At 38.2% G+C, this 25,082-nt stretch overlaps 1 protein-coding gene across 1 annotated transcript in view; it reads left to right on the forward strand.

Moving 5' to 3' along the window:
* brinp2 (BMP/retinoic acid inducible neural specific 2) overlaps window positions 1–25,082 on the forward strand; it is a 194,799-nt gene that overhangs the window by 103,362 nt on the left and 66,355 nt on the right. The window contains exons 3-5 of the mRNA XM_088311154.1: window positions 1,800–1,990; window positions 6,943–7,124; window positions 18,110–18,215. Of these exons, the coding sequence (XP_088167280.1) occupies window positions 1,800–1,990; window positions 6,943–7,124; window positions 18,110–18,215 (479 nt within the window). The remainder of the gene's footprint in view (window positions 1–1,799; window positions 1,991–6,942; window positions 7,125–18,109; window positions 18,216–25,082) is intronic.

Raw genomic sequence — 25,082 nt, forward strand, 5'->3', positions numbered from 1 at the left:
GTGTCAGAATGTATGGTGATTGATGTAAAAGGATAAAGACAAAAACACTGCAGATTCTCAGTGCATGTTTATCATCATTTATTTCCATAAATTCTACAAAAGCAACACTTTTTTCCCAAGCATACAAAATACAGGTGGGATGTGATACATTTCTTTAAGGAAAATACAAACAGGTGTCACATTATGTATACGTTTACCAGTATCTAGGACAGGGATGGGCAACGTTAATGCTGGAGAAGACCATAATTTTTCTTCGGTCCAACTCGGGGGCGGCATAGGACCACTCACTTCCTGACCAGATGTATGACAAAAAAATGATAATTTAAATATAGACAATATACATTGCTATGTGCTATTAATATATTTTATTTTTTATAAAACATGATTGAATGCATGTACTGTATAAAAGATTCACATACTGTTGCTTAGCCTAATGTCATCAGGACTATATAACACAAAAGAAGAAAAACTCAAGTGTGTATTTCCCGAGGATTTATACCTCCTCATTTGTTTGTGTTTTTTTAAAAATGTCGATTGGAACAATTTTGCATGTTACTTAATAATAACTAATGGTTCTGTAGCCAGGCTGGAAGCATTTATTAGTGTCTTTTGTGAGAATGAACATCCAAATGAAGCCCTAAATTAACCAGAATCTCCCTGAGGCAAGGGTTGCTGAGAAAAGCATTGTCATGGATCGTTAAATGGTACATTTTGTAAGCAGGAAAAAATCTATATAGCCCATTTATCACCCATTAAATCGCTTATTCATGTCGTAATGTTACCAACAATAGAATTGTGAAATATTCTAATGTAAAATGGTGACGACATATACTCTGGTAGTACAAACAGTGGTTAACTGCCTACAAATATGCCACACACTGTCTATATGCTTGTCCCAATCTAAATGTGTGCTTGAGTGTGAATGAGAAGGCACTTGTGGTATTTAGTTCTGAGATGCACACGCAATGCGCTGCAACGTTCAGCAATTCTTGTTCTGCCAGCAAATTATGCAGATGAGGCAGATCTGTTCGTTTCTGCTTTGATTTGCATAATATTCACATTCTGTACTTTGGGGTTATGTTACATGGCATTATAGGAGATTATATGACAGTTGAAACTGGTTAATTTTCTTAACTCTTTTGTCTTTGTCAATGTTTCGCGAACGTTTATGCAGCCATCAAGTTTATCTCCCACTTGCTCTGTTTAGGCTAACTAGGAAGTTTGCTTTTATTCCTTCAGGATGTTCTTGCTAAGCTTAACTGTCTCTTTTGTATCACACCTGCAATAAGACAAATTAGTTGGGTAGCAAGCTTCACATGATAAAAGCAATTTATTTTGTAACATTCGCGGTTCTGTAGTAGTTTATTTCCTTGCAGCACTACTGTTTTGGGTATGTCTGATAAAATGAGAATTCTAATTCACTATGAACAGGCGCAGTGTTGCAACTGCTACATAATTTCCCATGGCCGACGTGATTGCTTTATTTCAAGTTCCAAACCGATATTTCCATGGGAACTTAATAGTTCCATATTAAAACATTATTAGTGGATTGTGCTGCTTGCAAACAAAATTAAACATCTTGCTACAGATGACGATATCACTTTCAAAATCATCTTTATTAGTCGGATGTTCTGGCGCATGCTTGCGCAACAACAACAACAAAGAAAAGTGTCTCAAGACCCATACACAATGTCAGGTGCTTCTTTTAGATGCGTAGGTTGTCAACAACGATGAGGGGATGCAAGTTGGAAGAGTTGACTTGAGTATGTATTTACTTTTATGTGTATTTCTCTTCTTAGGGAATTCAGCCACTGGAAGGTAAACAGCCTGGCTACAGAGAAGAGAGACTTCTTTAAAGCTCTGTTGCCCTTAGCACCAGAGTTCCTACGCAACCTGCGATTGCTGGGGCGACGGCCAACCTTGCAGCAAATCAACGAAAACCTCATCAAGAAATATGGAACCCACTTCCTGGTGTCTGCTACCCTCGGAGGTAAGGAAAGACTTGAAGCACCTTCATGGTAGCTTTTCCACTCAGGTTATAAAGTGTACATATTCATTTTGAAGCTGTGAATTTGCATTTTACTCCAAAATAATCAAATCCATATCAGAAGCATCAAAACAATGAATTGTGTGAATGGTCAAGTCTGAAACCATAATTCATGTGGCACCTGCAGCATCTAATCACAGCGCTTAGACCATGTTACTGTTCAATCATCCTTCCTCCAAATGAGCATTACTTGCCGCAAGAGCTGGGCAGAGCGAACTAGGGATAAAATTGACCCGTTTCTAACCATATGTCTCACTTTATTGGATTTCTTTTTACCCTCTTCGCCCCTCTGAGAGGATTGAAGTAACTCACAAAACAGAATTGCCTGCAGTATTGATTTTAGACACCTCACAAATCAAGGCGGAGACCTGCATTATATGTTCGGAGTGACATCCTTGTGATATTGACACACGGCACACACCCTGGTCATCGCTTAATAAAACATAACTTCACTGCTATGTATAGACGGACCTGGCAGAGATTTACAATGCCTCCTTTTTCAGAGCGTTTAAAAGCATATATTCAGTTTCACTACACTTGCAATATAAGCTTAAAGCAAACATTAACTACACGACATAAGATAACTTGATTAAGTTCATTTTGATTGATTAAGTATAGAATAGGGGAGTGCCTCTCTCCAGCAAAAGACAATACAATATTTATTTCGATACCGGTAGACGGGGAGCAATATGATTCACGGTTGGATTTTAAAGTGGAAAGATTCGGTTCGGCTCGGTGGCATTTCCTTCAAGGATAGATCTCTCCAATAATAGACAATTCGATGCGTATCTTGATATATTTTAAAGTTTTTAAAGACAGCCAGTGAGACAGACACGGATAGACAGTTACATAGACATACCGGTACAAATGGACAGCCAGACTGACAGAAAGAGAGAGAGAGAGAGAGACTGTTTACTCTAAAGCATTCCCCGCACCCTGCATGTCCTACACTTGTGCCTTGTGGTCTGTTTACATCCAAGCATACGTCACTTGTTCTCCACTAATGGACAAGTCCCTTATGGCGCATCGGCATGGGAGCCAGAGCTGACGGAGGCAGCCGCAGACTGATAGTTCCACTCTTGATGTAATTAACAGGCTCAACCAATTGGGCTCAGAGAGTCTGTGTTCTCACAGTACTGTAGCTAAGCAGACGCATTGGATTCAATTTTGTTTCATTCGTCTTCTTTCATCAAATACTGTTGTATTCCTAAGTATGAATATGAATATTCACATTTTTTTGTCTCATCGAAAGTCAAACCATTACAATTAGTCTCGTCTTCATAATATTTTACGAGCACGTTGACGCTGATGTTATCAAAAATAATGTTAAAATTCCTCATAGTGCATTTTTCCATTGACAATGGATCTTATACCAACCCTTATTTAGGATTCCGGCGTCATATTTTTCTGTATTCAAAAATGTCTACGCTGGACCTCACATAGACTAGATATGGGAGCTGTTGGGATGTTTTGTATGCACAATCATAACCGTGAACACGACAAGAGGTGCAGCGGTCCTACTTCATGTACATATTTCATAATAAAGTGACCTCACAATTTGAAACGACCCAGTCACCCCAGAAGTCTTCATTGCATGTCTAAACTCACCAACAATGATGCCAGTAACGCATTACAATGTGTGCAAAATGTGCACATTTTGGAGTAATGACTAATCTAACACGTTACTTTTGTCAACTAGTCAGACTACAGTTATTTTTCAAATAGCACAAAGTTACTTTGTTTAATGTGTTAACTCCTACATGCACTCAAGTTGGATTAATTCAACAAAGTGTAGTCTATTTTATCCCCACAAACAGTTGCATTTCAAGGGACAAGACTGAAACAGTATACACATACAACTCAGGACACAGGGGGTGTTGCTGTGTATTGTCCATTTTCTCATTTATTTTAAACGCTTCATATCCTTCCAGTACTGAAAATGTGCATTGATTGTTGCTGATTCAGTTCCTGGTTTAGTCCATAACATCTCATAAAATCACTGTCCAAGTTATCTATTTACATGACATGAAGTTTGATCTTCTCTAACTCCACCTCACCTCCAGAAAGTGCAGTCAGTGAAAGAATTGAATTTATGAATTTGGAAATAATACCCAATAAAAGTCTTGCAAAGAGTCTTGAATTTTGGTATCTGGGTTTTCTGCTCTATGTCAGGGCTCTAGGCACCTCCCAAATTTCACAATGTGGTGACTGAAAAAAATATTGGTTGGTTCTCATACAATCAGCCGAAGTCTCCTCGACTCTAGAGAATCCATTTATTATAAATAATGAAACTTGTGGATTTTTTTTTCCCACGAGGGTACGTAGCACTAGCATGGTCCCATTCGCATGAATAAGAGCCGCAGACGATGTTCTCTCGACGGTCACCCGACCCAACGGCCGTGACCCCGGCTCCTTGCAGCAACTTCGGGCGAAACCTCAAATGCGACTGAACAGCGTTTTTTCCTTTTCAGCTGTATTTTTACCTTCACTGCTCGATACTATCAACGTCAGTTGCGTTGTTTGGCATAAAGCTCGACTGGGGCACAGGCCCCCTATTACAGTGGTTTGAAACCACCAATCCGCAGACCATACTGGTCTACGGGCCACTCTGTAATGTGCCGCACATGTATATTTAAACAAATAAAAAATAAATATTCTGCAGGGGAGAATATATGCCCTTAATGTACGTTATCAGAATGCCAGGAAACTAACTCATGGTTGCCGGTCCGTGAAATATCAGTCAGACCAACTGGTGCATTGTGGGGAAAAAGAAAGCTTGTTGACCACTGACCTATCTTCCTCCTCCACACACACACACACACACACACACACACCCCGACACACGCACACAACACACGCACATTCTAATCTCCATGCACAAACCGGCCCAACCCCACTGCTACACACTTACTGAAACTACTACATGAGGTATTAATGAATTTACAAATATATATTCAGTGTTATATATTTCAACAACTATGAACACTTCAACAAAAGTATAGCAAAGCTGTTTTTGTTTTATGCGAGCAAACCTCAAACTGCATCGTGCGCTCAGTCTTCCACACCCAAGGGAAAGCTGCGTGGGTGGGTGCAGTGACAGTACTAGCTTGATGACACCTTTTATGTGTACCAACCTAATAAAGTCCTACTTTGATATGAAAAGGGTTGCTGTTGTTGTTGTCCAAGGAAATTTATAGCGTCTTGAACAAATGAGAAAAGAGTATGCTATATTTATATCAAAACGGCTTTCTATCCCAAACAGAAAATTAGTGCCAGTTTTGAACAGACCAAGCTGACAGGAAAAAAAGGGGTTGGTATCAATTTTAGCATTTGGCAGCAAATGTATTTACTCTGCTAATATAGGAGAACTGATCATTTTATGTGAGCCACTAACATGCAGTCAACATTGTGATACTCTGACAAACCAGCAGCATTACTTTTTTATGAAACATATAAAACATTCATCACCATCTCTTCATTCTTTGGTTCATCCACTTGGGAATTTTCTTCTATTTGTGTGTCCTGATCGATATGTTTGCTTCATTTTGATGTGCTCACATATTTGAACAAGCCTGCCAGTACCTGGCTCTCCTCGTGTCATTGATATAGAACAGTCTGTCCAAGGTGGGGCCCTCCTGCCTGCGCCGCGAGTCGCAAATGAATGAATGGATGTGATTGCCGTGACATATGAACAACTTGTTTTTTTCCCCCCACTCAGGCTGTACTGGCCAATCCGATGCTCAGTCCGCAGCTGATACTGGGGCACAACTCCTTGTTACTGGAGCACATATCCCAAAAGGGATCTGATGACACCTATGCTACATGCTAAGATTCCCGACACTTTAGTGCGACGAGAAACCAATGCAGTGGAACATTGTGATGTTTTATCCTTAGATTGTGATGTCCAATATTGCGCAGACAACAGCTAACGACCTAGTGAGGACAGGTGGTGCAGAAAATGTATGAATGGAATACAAACAGTCGCGGCTCCTTGAAATGCAGCTGCGATTTTTTTTTTTTCATCATTTGTTTTTATTTCGGTCCTTGAAAATGTCTTCACATGAACATGGGCAATAACACAAACATTTCTGGGGCCCTGTCTTCATTTCAAAATATGCGTGTGCATTTTTTTGTGTATGCTGTGTTAATTTTTAAATTGTCACTAATAAGTAAATCATTTCATGAGTGATTTAATTTTTGGAGTATTTAATATTGAATATATATTAAACACTGCTACCTTTAGTTCCACTATTATGTTCCTGACATAATTAAAAAAAAAAAAAGGAATTTCTCTAGGTTGGCAGCTCTGTCAAAGTTATGTGGTCAAACATTTTACTGCAACTCACTAGAACATTGGTGCAACCAAGACAATAAGTTGGATGTACCAGAGCAATTATTGCATTTAGTTTGTCAAGGGCCCTTCTCTCTCTGTTAACGTCTCCGAGGGGAGGCCATAAGGAGAAGCTGGCAGAACTCGCTGTTCTTGATAAAGAGATCATGCAAAGTGTGTGGAGCTAAGGAGTTGTCTGTTCCCGATCTTTTATTTATTTGTGATTGACTGCTTAACAAGTGTTTACTTAATACTGCAAACAAACAAAAATAAATTACTCCAAATCAATTGCAGCAAAAATCAGGACACAATAGTGTAGCTATTCTTTGGCTCATTTAGTGATCATTTCCATTAACTGTTAGCCTTAGCCTCTTTTGTCTGCTGTGTTTGGTTTGCATTTGTGGTGGATTTTACGGTCAACTTTTTTATTTTTAAGACCTGAATGAAATGTTCAATCACAAGCATTTAAAAGGACATCTGTCGATAAATAACAGAAATAATACAACTGCATTATGAAAATTGTTTCATTTTCTTCAGTAAATTGGTTTGATGGTTTCATCCTCAGGGGAGGAATCATTGACCATTTTCCTGGACAAGCAAAAGCTGAATAAGAAGTCGGAAGGAAATAGCAACAGCACTGTGGTGTCTCTGGAGCTGCTCCATCAGCTTGCTGCTTCATACTTCACAGATCGAGAAAGCACCCTAAGGAGACTGCACCACCTCCAAATCGCCACTTCAGCAATTAAGGTAATCTATTTGATGCTCACTCACCCTAGGTGTGGATCTATAGTTTCTAACCGTTGCATAGTTATTTACGATGACTGATGTTTACTTCACAATACTGTGCCAAGGTGTGGAATATCTTAGAATCTTCCTATTGGAAGAACAGCCTGCCATCAAGCAACGAACTCAGGAATTAGGAGTCCTCTAAATCTGTCAGTTAGGGATTTACTGCAGTCTTCACACAAATGGCTCTGCTTACCTGCGACCTTTTTTTGAGATTATTTACAGTGAGACGCATCACTCAAAAGTGTAAATGGAAGAAAATGGTACAACGGTTGCTTGATTTAGGAATTTAATTTATTCTGAGACCACACCGTTAACGCAAATCACTTTATTTCAAATGAGCTTTGCCAATTGAAATGAATGGGAATGCCATTAATCCTTTCCAGCACCCCCAAAAACATCTAAAAATATTATCATTGTAACGTTTAATGTGTTTGATGAAGAAAAATAACACTCTATGTATGCACTGGCTACAATGGGGCTGTGTAATACATACATAATTTTTATTCACGTAGATGAAACACAAAGATCATAACTTAGCTTTAGTAATATTAGTCTTATTTTGCAGTGCATAAATAATATATATTATATGCTCTATCTGCATGTGTTCCTGCACTGTTTTTGTTTATTTATTTGCTGTTTAAAGGTTTATAGTTTCTGCATATTGGTGCTAGTTTCATTAGCTTATCTATTGAGTCTTCCATTATTTGTTAGTATTAAGCTAGCGGACATTCGTGAGACAAAATGGTGGTTTGTTTAAACACATGATGTTTAGTTGTCCGTTTTGTTTAGTTTTACAGTAAACTTCAACTGGAAGTGTCAATAAACTCAACAGTTAATTGTATCTATACCATTTGTTTTAAGGTCCTTTTTTATAAAACCGCGGAGAACATAAAGGATGCAGAAAATGTTTACATTTAACCTGTAACTAATATGTATTCATTTATTAACATTTGTTTTTACAGTTTGGTTTATTTCTAGTCTTTTATTATTATTTATTGTATATCATTCTCACACTCAAGGTCTGTTATTTATGTTTTTAAATAATTTTACTAGATTGAATTTTAAGTTAATAGCATTACATGGAAGGTATAGGTATAGGTTACTTTATTTTAGCAATAGTTTACTGTTCACAATAACAATATACCATGATAGATTTTCAGTTATTCTATGATGGGAAAATGAAGCTTCAAATTTGCTTCATGAACCAGTGGTTGTGTTTTTTGACTCCTCTAGATGGCTCTGTTGCTTTAAACTAGAGGTGTCAAAGTCCAGTCCTTGAGGGCCTTCATCCTGCATGTTTTCCATCTCTCCCAGCTGCAACACGCACGCACATAATTCAAATGATCAGCTCATCAGCAAGCTCTGCAGAAGCCTGATAAGTATCCTGCTCATTTGAATCAGGTGTGTTGCAGCTGGGAGAGATTGAAAGTATCCAAGAAAGCTGGCCTCCAGGACTGGATCTTGATGCCCCTGCATTAAATGAAGAAATTTAAGAAATGGCAAGTCAATGTAAGTTCAGCCCATTGTTGAATGTTAAGAGGGGCACCTAGAGGAGTCAAAAAATACAACAGGTTGGGTCATTCTAGTGGCCGTCATGCTGGGGTTGGTAGCACACACGACCCAAAAAAAAACAACAACTTTTCTTTCAGAAACTGAAGGAACTCAATATTTAAAATTTTGATTTTCAAATGTAAATTTAATGATTTGCCCTGTCATCTAATTAAGTCAAAGTCAATTAGAGTCTTATTAATGCCAAGTCAAAGTCAAGTTGAGTGTTTCATAAGCTAATTAAATAATCTTGAGTCCAAGTCATGTGACTCGATTCCCCGCCTCTTCTGTGAGCGACGGTGGGCTGTGGCTGTGGTCCTGATGAACGGCGGGTTCCATGTTGGGAGCCTGCGTGCCCTGGTGCAGACGGCTGACTGAGTTGTTTTAGACTCACCTGGATATTCCCAGTCTGGGGTGCCTAGGTCATTACTCCATTATCTTTGAACCTTTATCTGTGCTTGTGTGTGTTTGCATGCTTGTGGAGAAGTGAGGGGGTTTGTTGGGGGGGTTGCTGTATTAATAACGTTTGAGTGATTGAGTTTGACTTTGTTGTTAAGATGTCCAATGCTCTCTAGTGGTGCAATACCTTCGGCTCAATTGCATGCCCACTTGACGAAAAAAAAGAAATCAGCCGAGCAACGGCATGTAACTTGAATAAGTCAGAAATTGGGACACTCGTTAGTCAAGGTACGTATTTATTTCTTTTTTTCATGCTAGATTTTGTCACTGTGCCTTTCCTGCTCTCCAGTAATACACCCAATACTTATAAACACGTTGGAAGAACGTGGATATGGATAGATTTCAAAATCAAGTTTAGACCTTCTATTCATTTTCAGTGTCTTGTGATTTCAGGCAAAGTTAGAGAGAGTCAGTGGCGGCTTCATGGTGGATTATCACAGGAATCATAAGCAAGCACACTGTGTATCCAGTCACATTTTAGTACTCTGCCAGCTGATGCATTTCTGGTTATTGTAAACAGAATTCAATAAGAATGGCCTTTTGACTCTATATAATGACGTGACATGACATGATTAAACTAGCTAAATGTAATTATGATCATGAGTATTGTAGTTTTTAGAATTATGGCTACATGTGTAATATACCAGTTGCCGTTTTTCATCTTTGTGGTTGGCCTACGGAGTATAATATTGAGTAAAAAAGCTAAAAATGTCAAATGTCTTATTTTAAAGGGAAATGCTTAACTGCTCATAGTTTAATGAATCCAAGAAATGATTAAAATTCAGTTGCATACATAGATGTTCTTTTACAGCCAAGAGATTTGCACTCCCACCAGCACAAATTCACACATTAATGAGCCACAACATCCTTTACATATCTCGAACAAATAATGATCTCCGTTATGCAAGCCACCTGGCGTGGTCTGTTCTGCCAAATTTTGTTCACCCAGGAGGACGCAACGCTGAGTGGGATGTACTTGACCTGTGTCCATGTATGTCTGTGGGCACTGAGTGGCTGCAGCACAACATCAAGTAAGAGGCAGGAGTGAAACATTAAACATTCAAATAATCCCCTGTAGAGAAATGGAGGAATGTCTTATAGGGACACCGCTGAGACCACACATCTATGCCCCATGCATCTTCCATAAAGCTTTAGTAAGGCATTTATGGGTTTTGGCGCTTCTCGTAAATGAGTCAATTGAAGGGAGAGTCTTTATTTTTTGTTTAAAGAGCCACCGCCGCAGTGTCAGCAGGAAAATAAAATGAATAAATATATCATAGAAGTCACCTCTGTTACATTTAACTGAAGAATATTTGTTTTGGGTGCCCTAAGATTGCTGTTTATTAGCTATGCCTAGTGAAAGTCATGCCACAGCTTTTGTATTCAATTTATGGTACCAATTAAAGTCAGAGAAGTGCAACCATTTGGAACGTGGTCTTCACACAGCAATAAGGAAATTAATTTGTAATTATGTCCTTAAACAATTTTTGAGCAGAGTATAGCAACTGAACTAAAATAGGCAATCTGACATTTTAAATTTTCATTAAGGCCGTGTCCACATGGAAACAGAGTATGTTTTTTTTTTTTTTTTAATTGAATAAAAATAGGTATCACTTACGCAGAATTGTTTCAAGAAATTGGCAGCTTCATTGGTGTTCTGTGTGTCCTCATCATTCTGCCACATGGCTGCACTGGCAAAATCGGTTCAGTATAACTGCTTTGTTCTACGGACAAACATTCTTTTTTGCATTGACTGCTGACCATCTCAACAATGGCCTTTGCAACTGCAAGTGCATTTGTCATGGTTGGTTTCATCGGACTTCTCGTGGCAACCATTTGGCAGAGGAATCCTACGAATCCTGCAGAGCACTACTGACCTGTCTCCACCCTGGCTTGAATCAGAACACTTCATCTAGAGGTGCATCTGTTTGCTTTGCCTTTGCGAGGAAATAATCCTATGTTGTAAACACCGTTGAACACATAGAAAGCTGAGATAGACTTTGCTCTTCTTGTCCCTGTTGCTCTCCACATTGCCACTATCCCCATTTGTCCAGAGGACATGGAAATAGAAATAGTCTTCATCATGTGGATATTTGCATGATTTGCAGACTTTTTTTTTATTTTTTGCATTCAAACATTTCTGCTTCGTAGCAGTGCAATTTTGACTAGCCAATGGGACGAATGTGGAAAATATTTACCACGCCACTGCCTATTTCACCTTGTCATTGGCGAAGTGGCGAACAGAGAGCGCAAACGCTGAACTTTGACTTTCCCAGGCATGACAGAATTGTACTATCTGGAACAGAAAATTGATCTTTGTGTCAAAGTAGATTGATGTTTCCTGATGGCCTCTCCTGGACTTGGCCAGGGCCATCAGTGTGCCATGTGGTCCTTGGTTTCCTTTCGATTAATAGTCAGGTCTTGCTGGGTTTTTTTTGTTTTATTTTTCGCAAACATCTTTTGTTGTTCTTCTTCTTTACTGGTGCTCGTGTCCTGACATCTCCATTGATTTATTCATACATTTCAAACTTCATACACCTTTTTACATGTCACAGCTGCATTAAAGAGTTTTGGTACATTGTAACGTTGTACAAGCATTGTAACAACTACAATAATAAGACCAGGATATAAAAATGTCGTTAGTGTATGGTGGTTAAGAATCAGAATCAGAATGCCCTTTATTGTCATTGTACTCAGTGTACAACGAGATTGGAGAGCGCCCCTCTCTAGTGCAACTATAACAAATACTTTAATTAAATATATAAATTAAATTAATGAAAGATTATAGAATTAAATAATACATAAATATGAAATAATCAAAAATAAAAATGTTCACAATACAACTTTATTTACATAGCGCATTTCACAACAGCTGGAGCTGGAACAAAGCGCTTTCCATATGGTGTGCTATAAATTGTGCTTAGTATGACCGAGCTGCTGATGCTCAAGCAAATGTCTCAACAAATCTAAAAAAGTAAAACAAGCCAAGAACTAAACGACAGTAGTAAATAGTCGATGAAACAACAGTCCTAAATTAAAAGAGTAAAATAAATCATTTGGCCTCCTCTTAAAAATATTAAGTCTCTCTAGACCTGAATTCCACTAGCAGGCGATTCCATAGCCCAGGACCAGAATGGCTTAATGCAGCCTCACTGTGTGTTCTGGTCCTCCACCGAGGAATAACGATAAGGCCGGTGTCTGAGGATCTTAGGTATATGATAAAAGCGACAGATAGGAGCGTCATTTTTAGAACGGTATGAATGTGATGATTATTTTACTTGTATTATTTTATTTTTTTATTTTATTATTTTTATTTTTTGTTCATATTAGAGTCCGTTATGACTATCACTCTTCATGGTACGCATGCGTGTATGCGTGTGTCTGTGTGTGCCTCTTTGAGTGTGTGTGCGTGAAATGGTTGATCGTGGGAGGTTAACTGTTTGAAAAGTAGATCTTGGGTCAAAACAGGTTGGGCTTCCCTGCTTTAGCTGACGTCATGCTGTCAAGCTTGTGCAAACAGTGCCAATACGGATTGAAGCCAATACTGCATTTTGCCAAAGTTCTTTGAAAAACTATAATTCACACATTGCCAACTAGTGTGGTGCCAGTGCATAGCTAGAGCCTTTGGTATGTAATTGGTGAGGGAAAAGATCTCTACTAGTGCCAGCTTTTTATATATATATATATATATATATATATATATATATATATATATATATATATATATATATATACTCTCGCATGTGATTTATTTCCCTTCGAAGTGATGTCTGAGCCATAGCTGCTGGAATTTGACATGCTCTAAATATAAAATCTCTGCAACTGTGATTATTAGAGTTTGCCCACTATTTGCAGATTCATATGTTGATCTCATTTTTCCATAACGGGTATAATATATTGACTATTTTGAAGAGTGTATGGAGATGTTTTGGAAATAAAATGGTTAGGGTCTGTCATTAACTACTCCATGCTGATTTGACATCAGCTAATCACTTGTGGATTTGTTGCATTTTTTTCGCATTATGCGCAATGCTCAAATGGAAACAATATAAATGTTAACGGTTCAATTGAAAGAGTAAAGCAACCAATTTTTAACCTTAAAGTGTAGATTGCCAACTGCTGTCCCTGTTAAATTCAAATATAACAATGAGAGACATAAGTGGTATTATCCCTTCAAGTACTAGGCTATATAATTTAAGTAAGGATACTAGTGTTTTTCTTAATTTTGGTGTACTGTATACTGTAAGTAAATGTAATTCTGGTGTTCTGTATTCAGTGCACGTTTGTAAAATATAGTAGGTTATAATTTGTTCAATAAACAAAACCAAACATCCAAAACCAATCATTTCAATGGTCATTAAAACCGATGAAGCTTGTTAAAACATCAGTCACCTCAGTCATTTTATTTTCTGTGTCCACAAACCAGCACACGGTAGACATCTGCTGCTGTGTACTATTGAAACAAAAGATGTTTGTTTTTGATTTGCTGTCAGATGGCTCTGTCACATTCACACATGCTCTGTGTTCCCTCATAGGCCCTGCCTGGGAGCTGTGCACATCTGCTTCACTCATTTCTATGCTGCATTATAATATACGCACAGTACACGCTGTATGAGGCACGTATTCAAATCTGAAGTCTAGATTCATGATAAACACAAGCATATTTCTCTGAGAACATTTTTGATCTCGCAAGAGTCTAATATTGGCCTTATTGACATGGGGAGACATACAATACAATAGGATTAAAGAATTATTTAGAAACAAGCAAACAAAAATAATCATAAATAGGTCAGAGGTAAATTATATTTTGTAACAACGCTTCTCGCCAATGCATTTTATACCACCTAGTCCTGTTAATTTCTTTTTAAATGCATGTGTGGAATGAGCAGAACAATTAATTGTGTGAGTTGTGCCCCTGTTAAAATGCCCCAAGTTTTCACTCCCTTAGCCAAACATCTCATTATACTGTTGCTATAGTTTTTTGTGTGATGCATCAATGATTTGACCTAAGCCTTACCTGTAGGAAGGAAAGAAACAAGACATATTTGGCAATTTTACAATGTTTTCTTTTAACTAATGTTCAAGAGCCTCAGTATTGTATGAAGAACCCATACTCAGCCACAACAGCCGGGTGCCTCACTCCTCATGCTGTTCAGCAACCTGGTAAACTCTGCTGTGCAATGAGATTACACTCCTCAATAAGGACTTGGTGAAAGTCAGCCAATTTTTGGGGGGTTGTTTTTAATTACAAAAGCATGAAATGTACGGCTACTTTGATCACAAGGGTGTTCCATTGGGTTGAGGGCATGATTGTTGGCAGTCCAAATCAGTCTTTATACTTGTAAGTTCTGAGGGCAGCAAAAACATTATACACACCTTTCCTATCCTGTGGGTTGAGATTCTTAACTCTTTATCTGTTCCTTTCCAGCTTTATTACTTTGTTGAATAAAACCAACTATTTATCCCACCTATCAGTTTCCTGGTTCGACGCATACACAGCATATCCGGAAATTAATGTTTCATTTTTTTTCCACATTGGATCATTATCCAGCCTTTTTGAAAACAGATTCAATATTTTAGATTTTATTCATGATTTAATAAGAACAATTCACATGCACATATGTCAGAAAGTAATTAAAGTAAGTATTTCACGCATTGCAGTATTGCAGCAAAAGTCCAAATTTAGCTCAGCTGCCTCCTGTTTCCACTGATCCACCTTGAGATGTAGCTACAACTAAATCAGAGTCCACCTTGTAGCAAATTCAGCTGATTGTAGATGATTTTGAATAGGTCACATCCTTCTAGATAAGGTCATCAAGTTGACTGCATACCAGAGCAATTCAAAGGAAGGCAGAGATCCGGGGAAACATAAAGAAAGGCAGCTGCTGCTTTGACAATCACAATACGCATAGTGGGCACCATCGTAAACAGAACAACCAGGGCTGCTCAAAGTGATCAGGGGAGAATTGATTTCGTGAGGGAGGTGACCAAGAACCTAATGGCCACTTTGTCAGACCGTCAGCATCCCCCTGTGGAAAGATGAGAATATTTCAGAAGGATTAACATCTCTGCAATAACCCACCATCCGGCGGTTATGGTGGAGTGTCCGGAGTGGAGACACTCCTTTGTAAATGGCTTCAGAGAGGCAAAATTAAAAATTCTCTGTTGAGTGGCTACAAAGCTTGAACTCACTGTTATGAAGGTCAGGCATCATACCTCTCAAAACCTGGCCAATAGCATCCCAACAGTTAATTGTGATGGTGGAGTTATTCCGTGGGGATATTTTTAAAGAGCAGCAACTGGGAATTAGTCAGAAATGAGGAAAAGATGAATGCACGTGTGTACAGGGACTGATTTGATGAAAATTTGCTCTAGGGTGCTTCAGGCCTCCAACAGGGCTGACGGTTCATCTTTCACAAAATGAACAAAATAGCGCAAGCACACAGGAAAACAAACATGAATGGAATAGTTTCAAGTTAATTCTGCAAAAGTCATTGAGGTGATCTAGCCAGAGCCCAGAACCCAACAAAGTATTTAGGAGAGGCTTTGAATACTTAAAGTGGATATTAAAAGTCAGCACACCCCTGTTGGAATGTCAGCTTTTTGTGATCCAAAAAAAGGACACGGAGATAATGACACCTAGTTAATTTTCCATGATTATATTAGGCAGTGTGTAGGAACATTCAAAATCCAAACGTCAGTCCAAAAGTCATTTGATTCACTGGAAAAAGATTTAAGCAAAGTGGACATTTTTGTCCATTTCACGTAATCACTGTGACATATTCACTGCTGTAACAAGCTACTGTTCATTTTGGACTAGTTTCTTGGTATCTCATGCTTTAAACATGGCATATGGAATAAAGTATTGCAATAATTGAGATGGTACTCCTAACTATCCCAGGTTTCATATTCTTCTTCTGACAAAAAATGTAACAAAAGAGAGAGAAAAAATGAATTTATCGGCTAATGCAGCAAACCCCGTGTACTGTAAAACATTGTGCGAAAACCGTGATCGATTCTCACCAAAGTTTGTGGACGTGTAAGAATGTCATAATCAGTCTGAAAATGTTAGAACAAAACTTTAAAATATTTTTTTATTGTCTTCAGGTTGTCAGGTTGCCTTTCCTAGTTGCGTTGTGGAGAAAAAACATTCCGATACTTAACGTTCAAAAAACGACGCAGATTGTCACCAAACTGCAAGTCTTATCAAACCCTAAACGACTTATTGAGTTGCTGCCCGAGCAAAGTTAAAGAGGCCAAAAGTGAACATTTGTCACACATTTTTAAGCTGGACCATCTTAAAACTAGTGGTTCTCTGCTTAAACCCACTTTGCTTCTTTAAACAGACCCTTTCCCTGAAATGTGGATTAGATGTCGGCTGTTTATCATTTATCACACATTGCATAAGCGCATTGTGTATTTTACTTGACTTAACACGGGGGATGCCATGATTAGTGGACTAATCACGATGACATTGACGATCAAAGCCATCGACAATTCATTTTAATAGACGTTGCGTTTTTTATACATATGTAATGTACATATATAATAAATATACATGTAATGCACATGCGCAATAGTGGTAATCCGGGTTGATCATGATGTAAAACAGAAGTATTCTGGGTAATTGAGTTTCATGCCAAACCTTGGTTCGCATGAGCAATAGTCCGAAAGTGCATTTCACAAAATTACTTAATATAATGTAACCATTTCATCAATTCAAGTGGTTATTTTCGTTTTCTTTAGCACAGTGCATTTCCCTAATTTTACTCGTATGTTTTCACTCCCTTCTATCTTAAAAAAAAAGTGATTGGTGCCCGAGAAAATTTAAATATGTATTTCTTTAATATCTATGAGTATCTGCATCGTATTAGTATACCTCAGCATGGTGTATAATTATTGTTTTTTTTAAAATGCTCTAAACATTTGCACACTTGCAGCAAACAATGTGGATTGCGTTTGTGGTTGGCTGCAGCACCACACTAGCGCACAAAAATTAAAATAAAAAAAAAATCTAATCCAAACTGGGAACTGAAAATTGATAATCAAATTCAGGGCTTCAATGAATCGTTAAACCCCTAATATATACTTAAATATATTTATGTTAGGACTTTCGGGAGATTAATTGTTGTGTTAAAAGTGTTAAAAATTTACTGTTAACTCAGTTTCATTTATTTCCTGTGGTAGCGGACCTCTGCTCACTTTGCAGTTAGAGAGACACTGGCGCAAAGACAGAGACAGACTTTTTTTTTGTTGTTTTATTTTAAAAGGTTGGTCAATGGCTCATTAGAGAAATCAAAAATTTTCCCACTTAGCAAAGCCAAATTCAAATACAGTGAACCCTCGCTACTTCGCGGTTCACCTTTCGCGGGTTCAGTGCTTCGCGGGTCTAAAAAATATTCGGGGGCATTGTAGTTTCGCCGAGCGGCACGACGGGGCGCTGGAGCGGTTAGACGGCCGGCGTGCGCCGAGGAAGTGTCATTCAACGTTCAGCGTATCGTAATTTACCGGTAAATAATCATATTCAAGGATCAAAGAAAGTTATTAGAACATTCTTTGCCTCAAAATATACTTTGAAATTTTGTATTTCACATTAATTTCACGATTTTACTCAAGTGATTATCTATGCAAGCTTTGTAGAAAATTGTAGTTGAAAAATGAATTACTATCACGTTTATGAATAATTTGTTAAAACATATCAAATTAGTGTGTTTTATGATTTTTGAGGGGAAATTAAAAAATATGTTTTGAAATATGTAAAATATAAAATGTGCTCAAGTGCTAATTCAGCTTTAATTTTTCAATGCATGTACAAAAGTGGATATATTTAATTGTTTGGTGTTTAAATTATATCATGCAGTTATGATCTGCATGTTCACATCTGGTTTATATTGATCTAGTTAAATAAAAAACAAACTTGTCTTCCTGTTTCCTAGGTAACTGAAACAAGAACGGGTCCTCTCGGCTGCAGTAACTATGACAGCTTGGATTCAGTTAGCTCAGTGTTGGTGCACAGTCCGGAAAATAAGATCCATCTAAAAGGTATGCTTGCGTAACGCACTCGCACACACTCACAAGCAAACAAACCCCTCACCTCTATTCATTTTAAATTCATGAGCAAACCCTCAACTTGCGTGAAGCCCAAGTCCACTTAAGGGACAAACTTTTTTCCTTCCTAAACTGACTTGGAAGGCACATACACTTGCCACCTCCACACCTCCATCCACCAACTTGCAGCATTCCCATTGCGCACAATCCATAAACAGGTGTCCTACGCTGTGCTCAGCCAGGATGACCCTTTACTTTACGCTGCAGTAGTTCATATGTCTGTTCTGCCTCGCTGACTCACTGTCTCATGGGCAATCTGCTACCTTAGCAGGCTGAAGATGGACTGTGTCCTGCCACGCTGACCCTGTTCCAACCCCTTAAGTTACACATAGAACACTCAAGCATGAATAATCAGGTTGAATGTGTTTTTTTTTTTATCGACAGTTTGAACTTTGATTCATATATGTACTTTTTGAACTTTCCTTATCTAAACTCTGTATTTATCAACTATTAAGTAGTTTTCGGGTTGCTTTTTGCACACGCAAAAAAAAAAAAAAAAGTAAAAAATGGCTCTTATTTTGACTGCTCATTGTTCTGATGAAGCCATTAATTAGCTACCAAAGAACATTCCTGTGGATGAAAGAGAGCATTTCAAATCATTAGTATTTTGTATGAATCATAAATTAGAAAATACAAGAAGTGTTTTGTCTATTGAGTTTAAGAATTTAGTGGAAGAGGCAGCATCTCTTTCTATCTTGGATAGGGTTGATTTCAAAGGAAATGCTACTATTTAAAATGACTATTGTTTTATTGAACTGTTTTTGTTTAAATGGCTTGTATTGTGATGAAAATGGAGCAATGTAACCACTAAATATGACGAGAGAGAGTGAGAGCGAGAGTGAGTGAGTGAATGAGAGAGAGAGAGAGAGAGCGAGAGAGAGATTGAGAGAGAGAGAGAGAAACACACACACAGAAACACACCAAGTGAAACATGTTTTTCCGTGTCATAAGCCACAGACACAGCCGTGCACCGCCAAGCCATCGAAATACAATATTTGTGTTTTACAACAAAACTCGACCATATTTATAATTCCTTAAATATCAGTGGATAAAATAGTGACGCTTGTGGTAAAAATTAATGAGCAGTGCACACTTCGTCTTGATGATTATTGCCCATGTCTTATTTCTATAGCAAGCTGTGCGTTCCTTGACTGACATTATGTTTTACTGGATTAAAAAAGCAGTAAAATGCAAAAGGGGTCCACCAATCACAAATTTCTGGCCAATCTCGCATCTTAGATCTTTTTTAAGCATGACCTGTCAATCCCGATTTTTCTTTATATCATACGCAACGGCATACACCTTCCATGTTCAAGTCTTGTTTTATTGTAAAACATTGGACAATACCTGTGGAAAAAAAAGTAGTTCTCTCGAATAAAAATGAAAACCCTATTAGTCATCTCACAATGGAAGATGACAAAGTCTGACTTTTTCAGACCTCTGTGGAAGGAGATAAGATCGGTGGGCAGATTTATTTTTAAGGGATAAGCCGATCACCGATCCCTCTAAATTAAGCAAAGGACTGGTACCGATCCAAGCCAATTGATCGGTCCACCCCTACAATGATGAATCATCTTTCACTTGTACAGCGCCTTTGCACCTATTAAGGCTCTCAAAGGACTTCTTCACACTGCTGCCACATCTACCTGTGACATTGTTTCTCCACCACTCTCAGCCCGGAAATGTCATCATTATTGTACGCTTGGACCAAAATTATCCAATAGATGCTAAACCAAACACACATAGAAGAAAACCGTAAGTGACTATGGAAACGACGGGATCTGACTTAATTTTGCGCAACTTGCGTATATTATTGTGAGCGTCTTCAATAATGGACTCGAGTTACTTGGTCGTGAATGCTAAATTCAGCAGCGAAAGTCAATCTTGCTGGAGCTATTTTTCACATCTTCTGTATTTTTTATTGACGACAAATGGGCATTGCTGTTTGACCGAGGAGATGTTTTCTATTTTTGTATTGAATCCACTGGTTACATTGGTTGTTGGAAAAGCATGTACTTTTATTGAGCTCATAAGGAGCTGCTGTTTACCGAGCCGTTGCTGTAGAAAATCAGCATAGAGAAGTATCAGATGTAGTAAGTGGTTAAATTGTTTAATCAGAAATGTGTGTGTCTGGACATTATTTTATTTTATTTTTTTTACCTTGCATCGATGCAACATCATGGTTGAGGATGAGCAACGGGAAGAAGAAAAGTAGTTTGTCAAGGAACTGGTAGAAATCTTGAAATCCTTCAAGTTTTTCTTTCACGGTAGGAAAGAAATATTTGATTTTGTCAAATCTAAAAAATTAGCAACTTTTTGTTCACTTGGAGCAGACAGTGCTGAATTTGAACACATTCCCAAGCCTCTTCATTCTTAATTTTGCAAAGGTTAGGAATTTCTAAACGTTATTTATAGCTGATTCCAAAATACTTATGATGAGCATTTGGTTTATTTCCGGGCTGACGGTGGTGGAGAATTGATTTCTGCAGGGCTGGGGGAGGAGGAGCTGAGAATAGGGTGCTGCCGCCAGACTCTTTTGCAATGTGCAGGTGTGAGTGGCCAACTGTAATTTTTTGCGATGGCGTCGGGTTCAGAAGAATCATGCCCTGTCAGCGGGCCTTAGCACTCAGTTACGTCAAGCCACACACAAAAGGACAAATTCGCACTAAGCAAGACACACATTGATTGATGCAGGGAACACACACACACACACACACATCGTTATCGTATCGTTATTGAGTTAAATATCAAGCTATTGAATTTTGTCCAAATCGGCTAGCCCTGACGCTTTTCCTATTCAGGGTCGCGGGATCATACAAGATATACTAATTAAAACAAGAATGTCATCGTGTGGATGGTCCATTCGCGTTTAGTAAGAATATCTGCATATCTGTTGTTGCCATGACACCCTGCTTCACCTGATTTGGTGGTCTATATCATTTTTTTGTTTAGCACTAGTGTCAGTGCTAATGCTTCTGTCCATAATCGAATCAAGTGTTTGTAAAACTGTTGCACCTCACTAAAGGCATGTTCATCTCAATTCATGGTTTGTCTCCCTCTAAGTTTTATATTAATTGGATTTTAGATGAATTCACTACGTTCAATATATCATGCAGTCAGTTAATCTGAGTCTTATTTTATTTTTGTAGTGTTCTGATTTTTCCCAAATAAGTACAAAGAGAAGAGATAAGAGATAAGAAGAGAACACAAAAATCACTGTTTGATGTTAAATAACTGTTTGTGGTGAAAATTGAGTGATAATGGTCTGACAGGGCAGTATTACATTTGTGAAAGGTTTAATTAGATAAATGGGCTTTTAAGGTCACCATTATTTATTTTTCCTATCATTGAATGCATTTTCTGTGATGTTTCGGGGGACAACATTTTCCCAGAATAATACTAGAAACAATTACAAAAAAGTCTTATTTTTCTCAGAGCGCGTTGTGGAAACAATTTTTAGAAATTAAATTTTCCCTGATAATTGTGATTATTATTCCTGTGAATGCAGGAAGCCAGTGAGCTGAAAATGAAAAACCCCATTAGATCTCTTAAGGTGGAGACTCAATGAACAAAATGTACTTACTGTAGGACACACATACACGCACACACATGCATGAAGGAATACTGAAAGCACTGAGTGAATAGTCTAGCGAAACAAATCTTTTACATCTTTCTTTAATCATGTGCAACCGAAAGTTAAGTAGCCTACTTATTTTTTCAGTGCAGAATGAATGTTGACTTTTTATTTCAATTCTCAGTCATCTTCATTTGCAACATGATGCCCCACATGACATTAAACAACCTCTGCCCTACTAATAATTCCTAAAAGACAAAAAGAAGAAAAGAAAAAAAAACTCGGCGTTACATCATGTCGCAGGGAAAATAATATAGATCTCTTTGCTGCACACTCTCCAAGCAAAAAAAAAGAACATTGTCTTTGTGTTTTGTATTCCCTGTATGCTCCCACACCATTGTTCTCACTTCTTTTTTTTCTTTTTTTTGTGATCTCTGACTCTGATTGTATGCCTATTTGTTGTACACCTTGAGGGTTTGTGTGATGGTTTGTACGTGTGTGTAAACTGAACACTGCTGCTTTTGTGTACCACCGGTGGCTGTCTCATCACTAACAAAATTAGTTGACTGTAGGGTTGGGTCTAGACAATCACATTTTTTTTCTGTTCATATATTTGTTCCAGCTCTTCAATTTAATTTAGGTTTGAATGGATGGACAGATGTATGGATGGATATCCGGAGTATCTTTGACATCAACACTCAAATCAGCATCAAATGTTCTTTACAATACAGTATGTTCACTAGTCTAAACATGATATTTGGATTAATATTGTGTTTGTGGAATATGAATCAAGCAGCAATTACCACTCATTTTTATCCAGCTCAAAGAGTTGCCATTTGGTAGTATCGCGTTCGAGCAACTCCAAATGACATCACTGTGCCTTAGCGCTCAGGTAACGACTGTCATGGCTCACCTATTTTCTGGGTTCGGTTACGTGACGTTTGGAAGCAGAGCTTTGAGGCACCGTGATGCCATTTTTAGTTGACAGCAAGTGGCAGTAGAAGGCAAAATGGCTGAATCCAGAGATGGATGAAAACGTGTGGATTTTCTTCTTAATTAATAGTCCACCAACGCAATTAATCAGCATACAGTGTAAATAGGTTTCAATCAAATATATTGTAAAGAACATTTTTGACTTGAGTTCTTGTTTAAGAAATGCATCTTTGATATATTATACGTACTTGCTATGTTTTTTGTAAGAGAGATGTGAATGTAAAGCATTTTCCTTGAAAATGTAATCAGCGCTCTTTAACTCAATATTAAACGTATACCGGCACTCTATTAAACAAAAAAAAAAGGACAGAAGGCCCTGGAAAACAATGTACTATGTATTTGCTCGGAACGATAATTTCACAGTTTAGCCATGAAATGGATCAGAAGGCATTTTAAAGGAGGCTGAAATAACACTTCTGCTTCCAGCTGCTTGGTGGTCTTAGAGAGGTAATGTCAAATCTTGTGGCATGTCTGCACCCCAAGCACACCATGCACAGTTTTAGATCTCAGTTGGAAATCCATCAATAGCAACCGCTCGGTCTAGGGACAGAGAATGACAAGTGTGTGGTGCTGCAAGGTGAGAGGTCTGTAAAGTTCTCTTTTTAGTGCCCGGCCAGTGCTTCAACCTGAGCAAATTCTCTGAATGCCATCTGTCACCGTCAACCACTTGAACAACAAAGCCTAACAAAAGGTTGACAATTTCTTATTGCTGGCTCTTGTAGCATCAAAGGTGAGGGAGAGAGGTTGAGGGATACAATAGGATGAGACCTTAAGCTAGCGGGAAATTGCAATTTCAAATAGAATGCCAAAAACCATCAATAGCCCAACAAGGGCCTCTTCATTCCTGCAGCCTCACTTTTCATTTTGCAGACAATCATCAAAACTCAAAAAACAAACAAAATACCCATGGAAATGGACGTCTCTTAGGTGAAACTTGCAGCTACGAGGCTGGACTGAATAGGTGGCAACAATGGAGAAATGCTATATGTTGAGGGCTCGTCTCCATTTTGTAAAAAAAAAAAAATAAATAAAGTAACGATCATCACTGACAATAACTTTAACGATGAGCTCAATATTTTTTTTTATATTCGAATTATGAACTGAAAAGGTTGATTAGAAAAAAATGTCAACTGAACTATCCAACACTACAGGTTGCTTGAAAATTGTCAAAATTATTTGGTTTAGCATTTTCAACAATACAATAAAATATATCGTCGCCAGAGGTGCTTTACTTTTAACACGCCTCACACTCCTACGCATTTGAAGTAAAGCCAGGGATTTCCTTCATAACTGCCATAAATATGTGTTCCCAAGCTACTGCCTACTTTACATCGAAAGTAGCAGGCTACTTCCTGTTGAGTTGCTTAGCAACCACTCTCAAATTTGCAGAAGCTCATGTTGGGCGGCCATTGTCCCTGCGCCTTCCTGCGTCCTCCCGCGCTGTGTGTGGGCAATATGAAAACCAAGCGGAGTGTGAAAGCACCATTAGACATGAAGACTCACACTCTTACACACACTAATACAGTATAAGAGGGGTAGCGGTCACAAGGGAGGCTAAGTAGCTTCAAATTGCTCAAAATGAAGAGTGCAGTCTCTCCCGGTGATCGACAGATTGACAGCGAGGGTCGTGTGTGCGAAGTTGATGTTAACAGCAAGTGGTAGAAAAAGCTTTCCCTTTTCACTAAGCTCTGCTGCCACAACATAATATCGACATTAATGGAGTGTCTTTTAACTTCATACTGTGTACAGCGTATACATAATACCACAACACATTTTAATCAACAATAGCCCCATCCAGCTAAGTGCAGTTAGATGCATTTTATTGAAAGACATCTAAATAGATTATTTTATTATGGATTTCATTAAGGCCTATGTGCACAGAAACAACACAATACCAGCCACTATACTATGCGTTTGCCTGTATGAATTTTTTTTTTTCGGAGATAGAAATATAAATCAATACATCAGAAGAGTTTTGTTTGTGTCGGGCTTCCCCCCCCTGAAATACAATTGTCCATATGGACGCCAACAGTCTATCCTCCTATTTATTGCATTCCTTGTTGTGGTCAGGTGGTTTGGCCAACCCCAGTAGACCTTTTTTCCTCATAAAAACACCAGTGCTTGCTTTTTGCCCTGTTCAAAAATTTAATCCTCAGGCTGTGAGTACATACTGTATTTTTTTTTTACAGTACAGTGCATTGAGTTGTGTACTATGACAATACAGCAATCATTTT

Source organism: Idiotropiscis lumnitzeri, chromosome 12, assembly GCF_059441095.1.
Source record: "Idiotropiscis lumnitzeri isolate Australia: NSW breed Sydney's pygmy pipehorse chromosome 12, RoL_Ilum_1.0, whole genome shotgun sequence".
Classification (NCBI taxonomy): Eukaryota; Metazoa; Chordata; class Actinopteri; order Syngnathiformes; family Syngnathidae; genus Idiotropiscis; species Idiotropiscis lumnitzeri.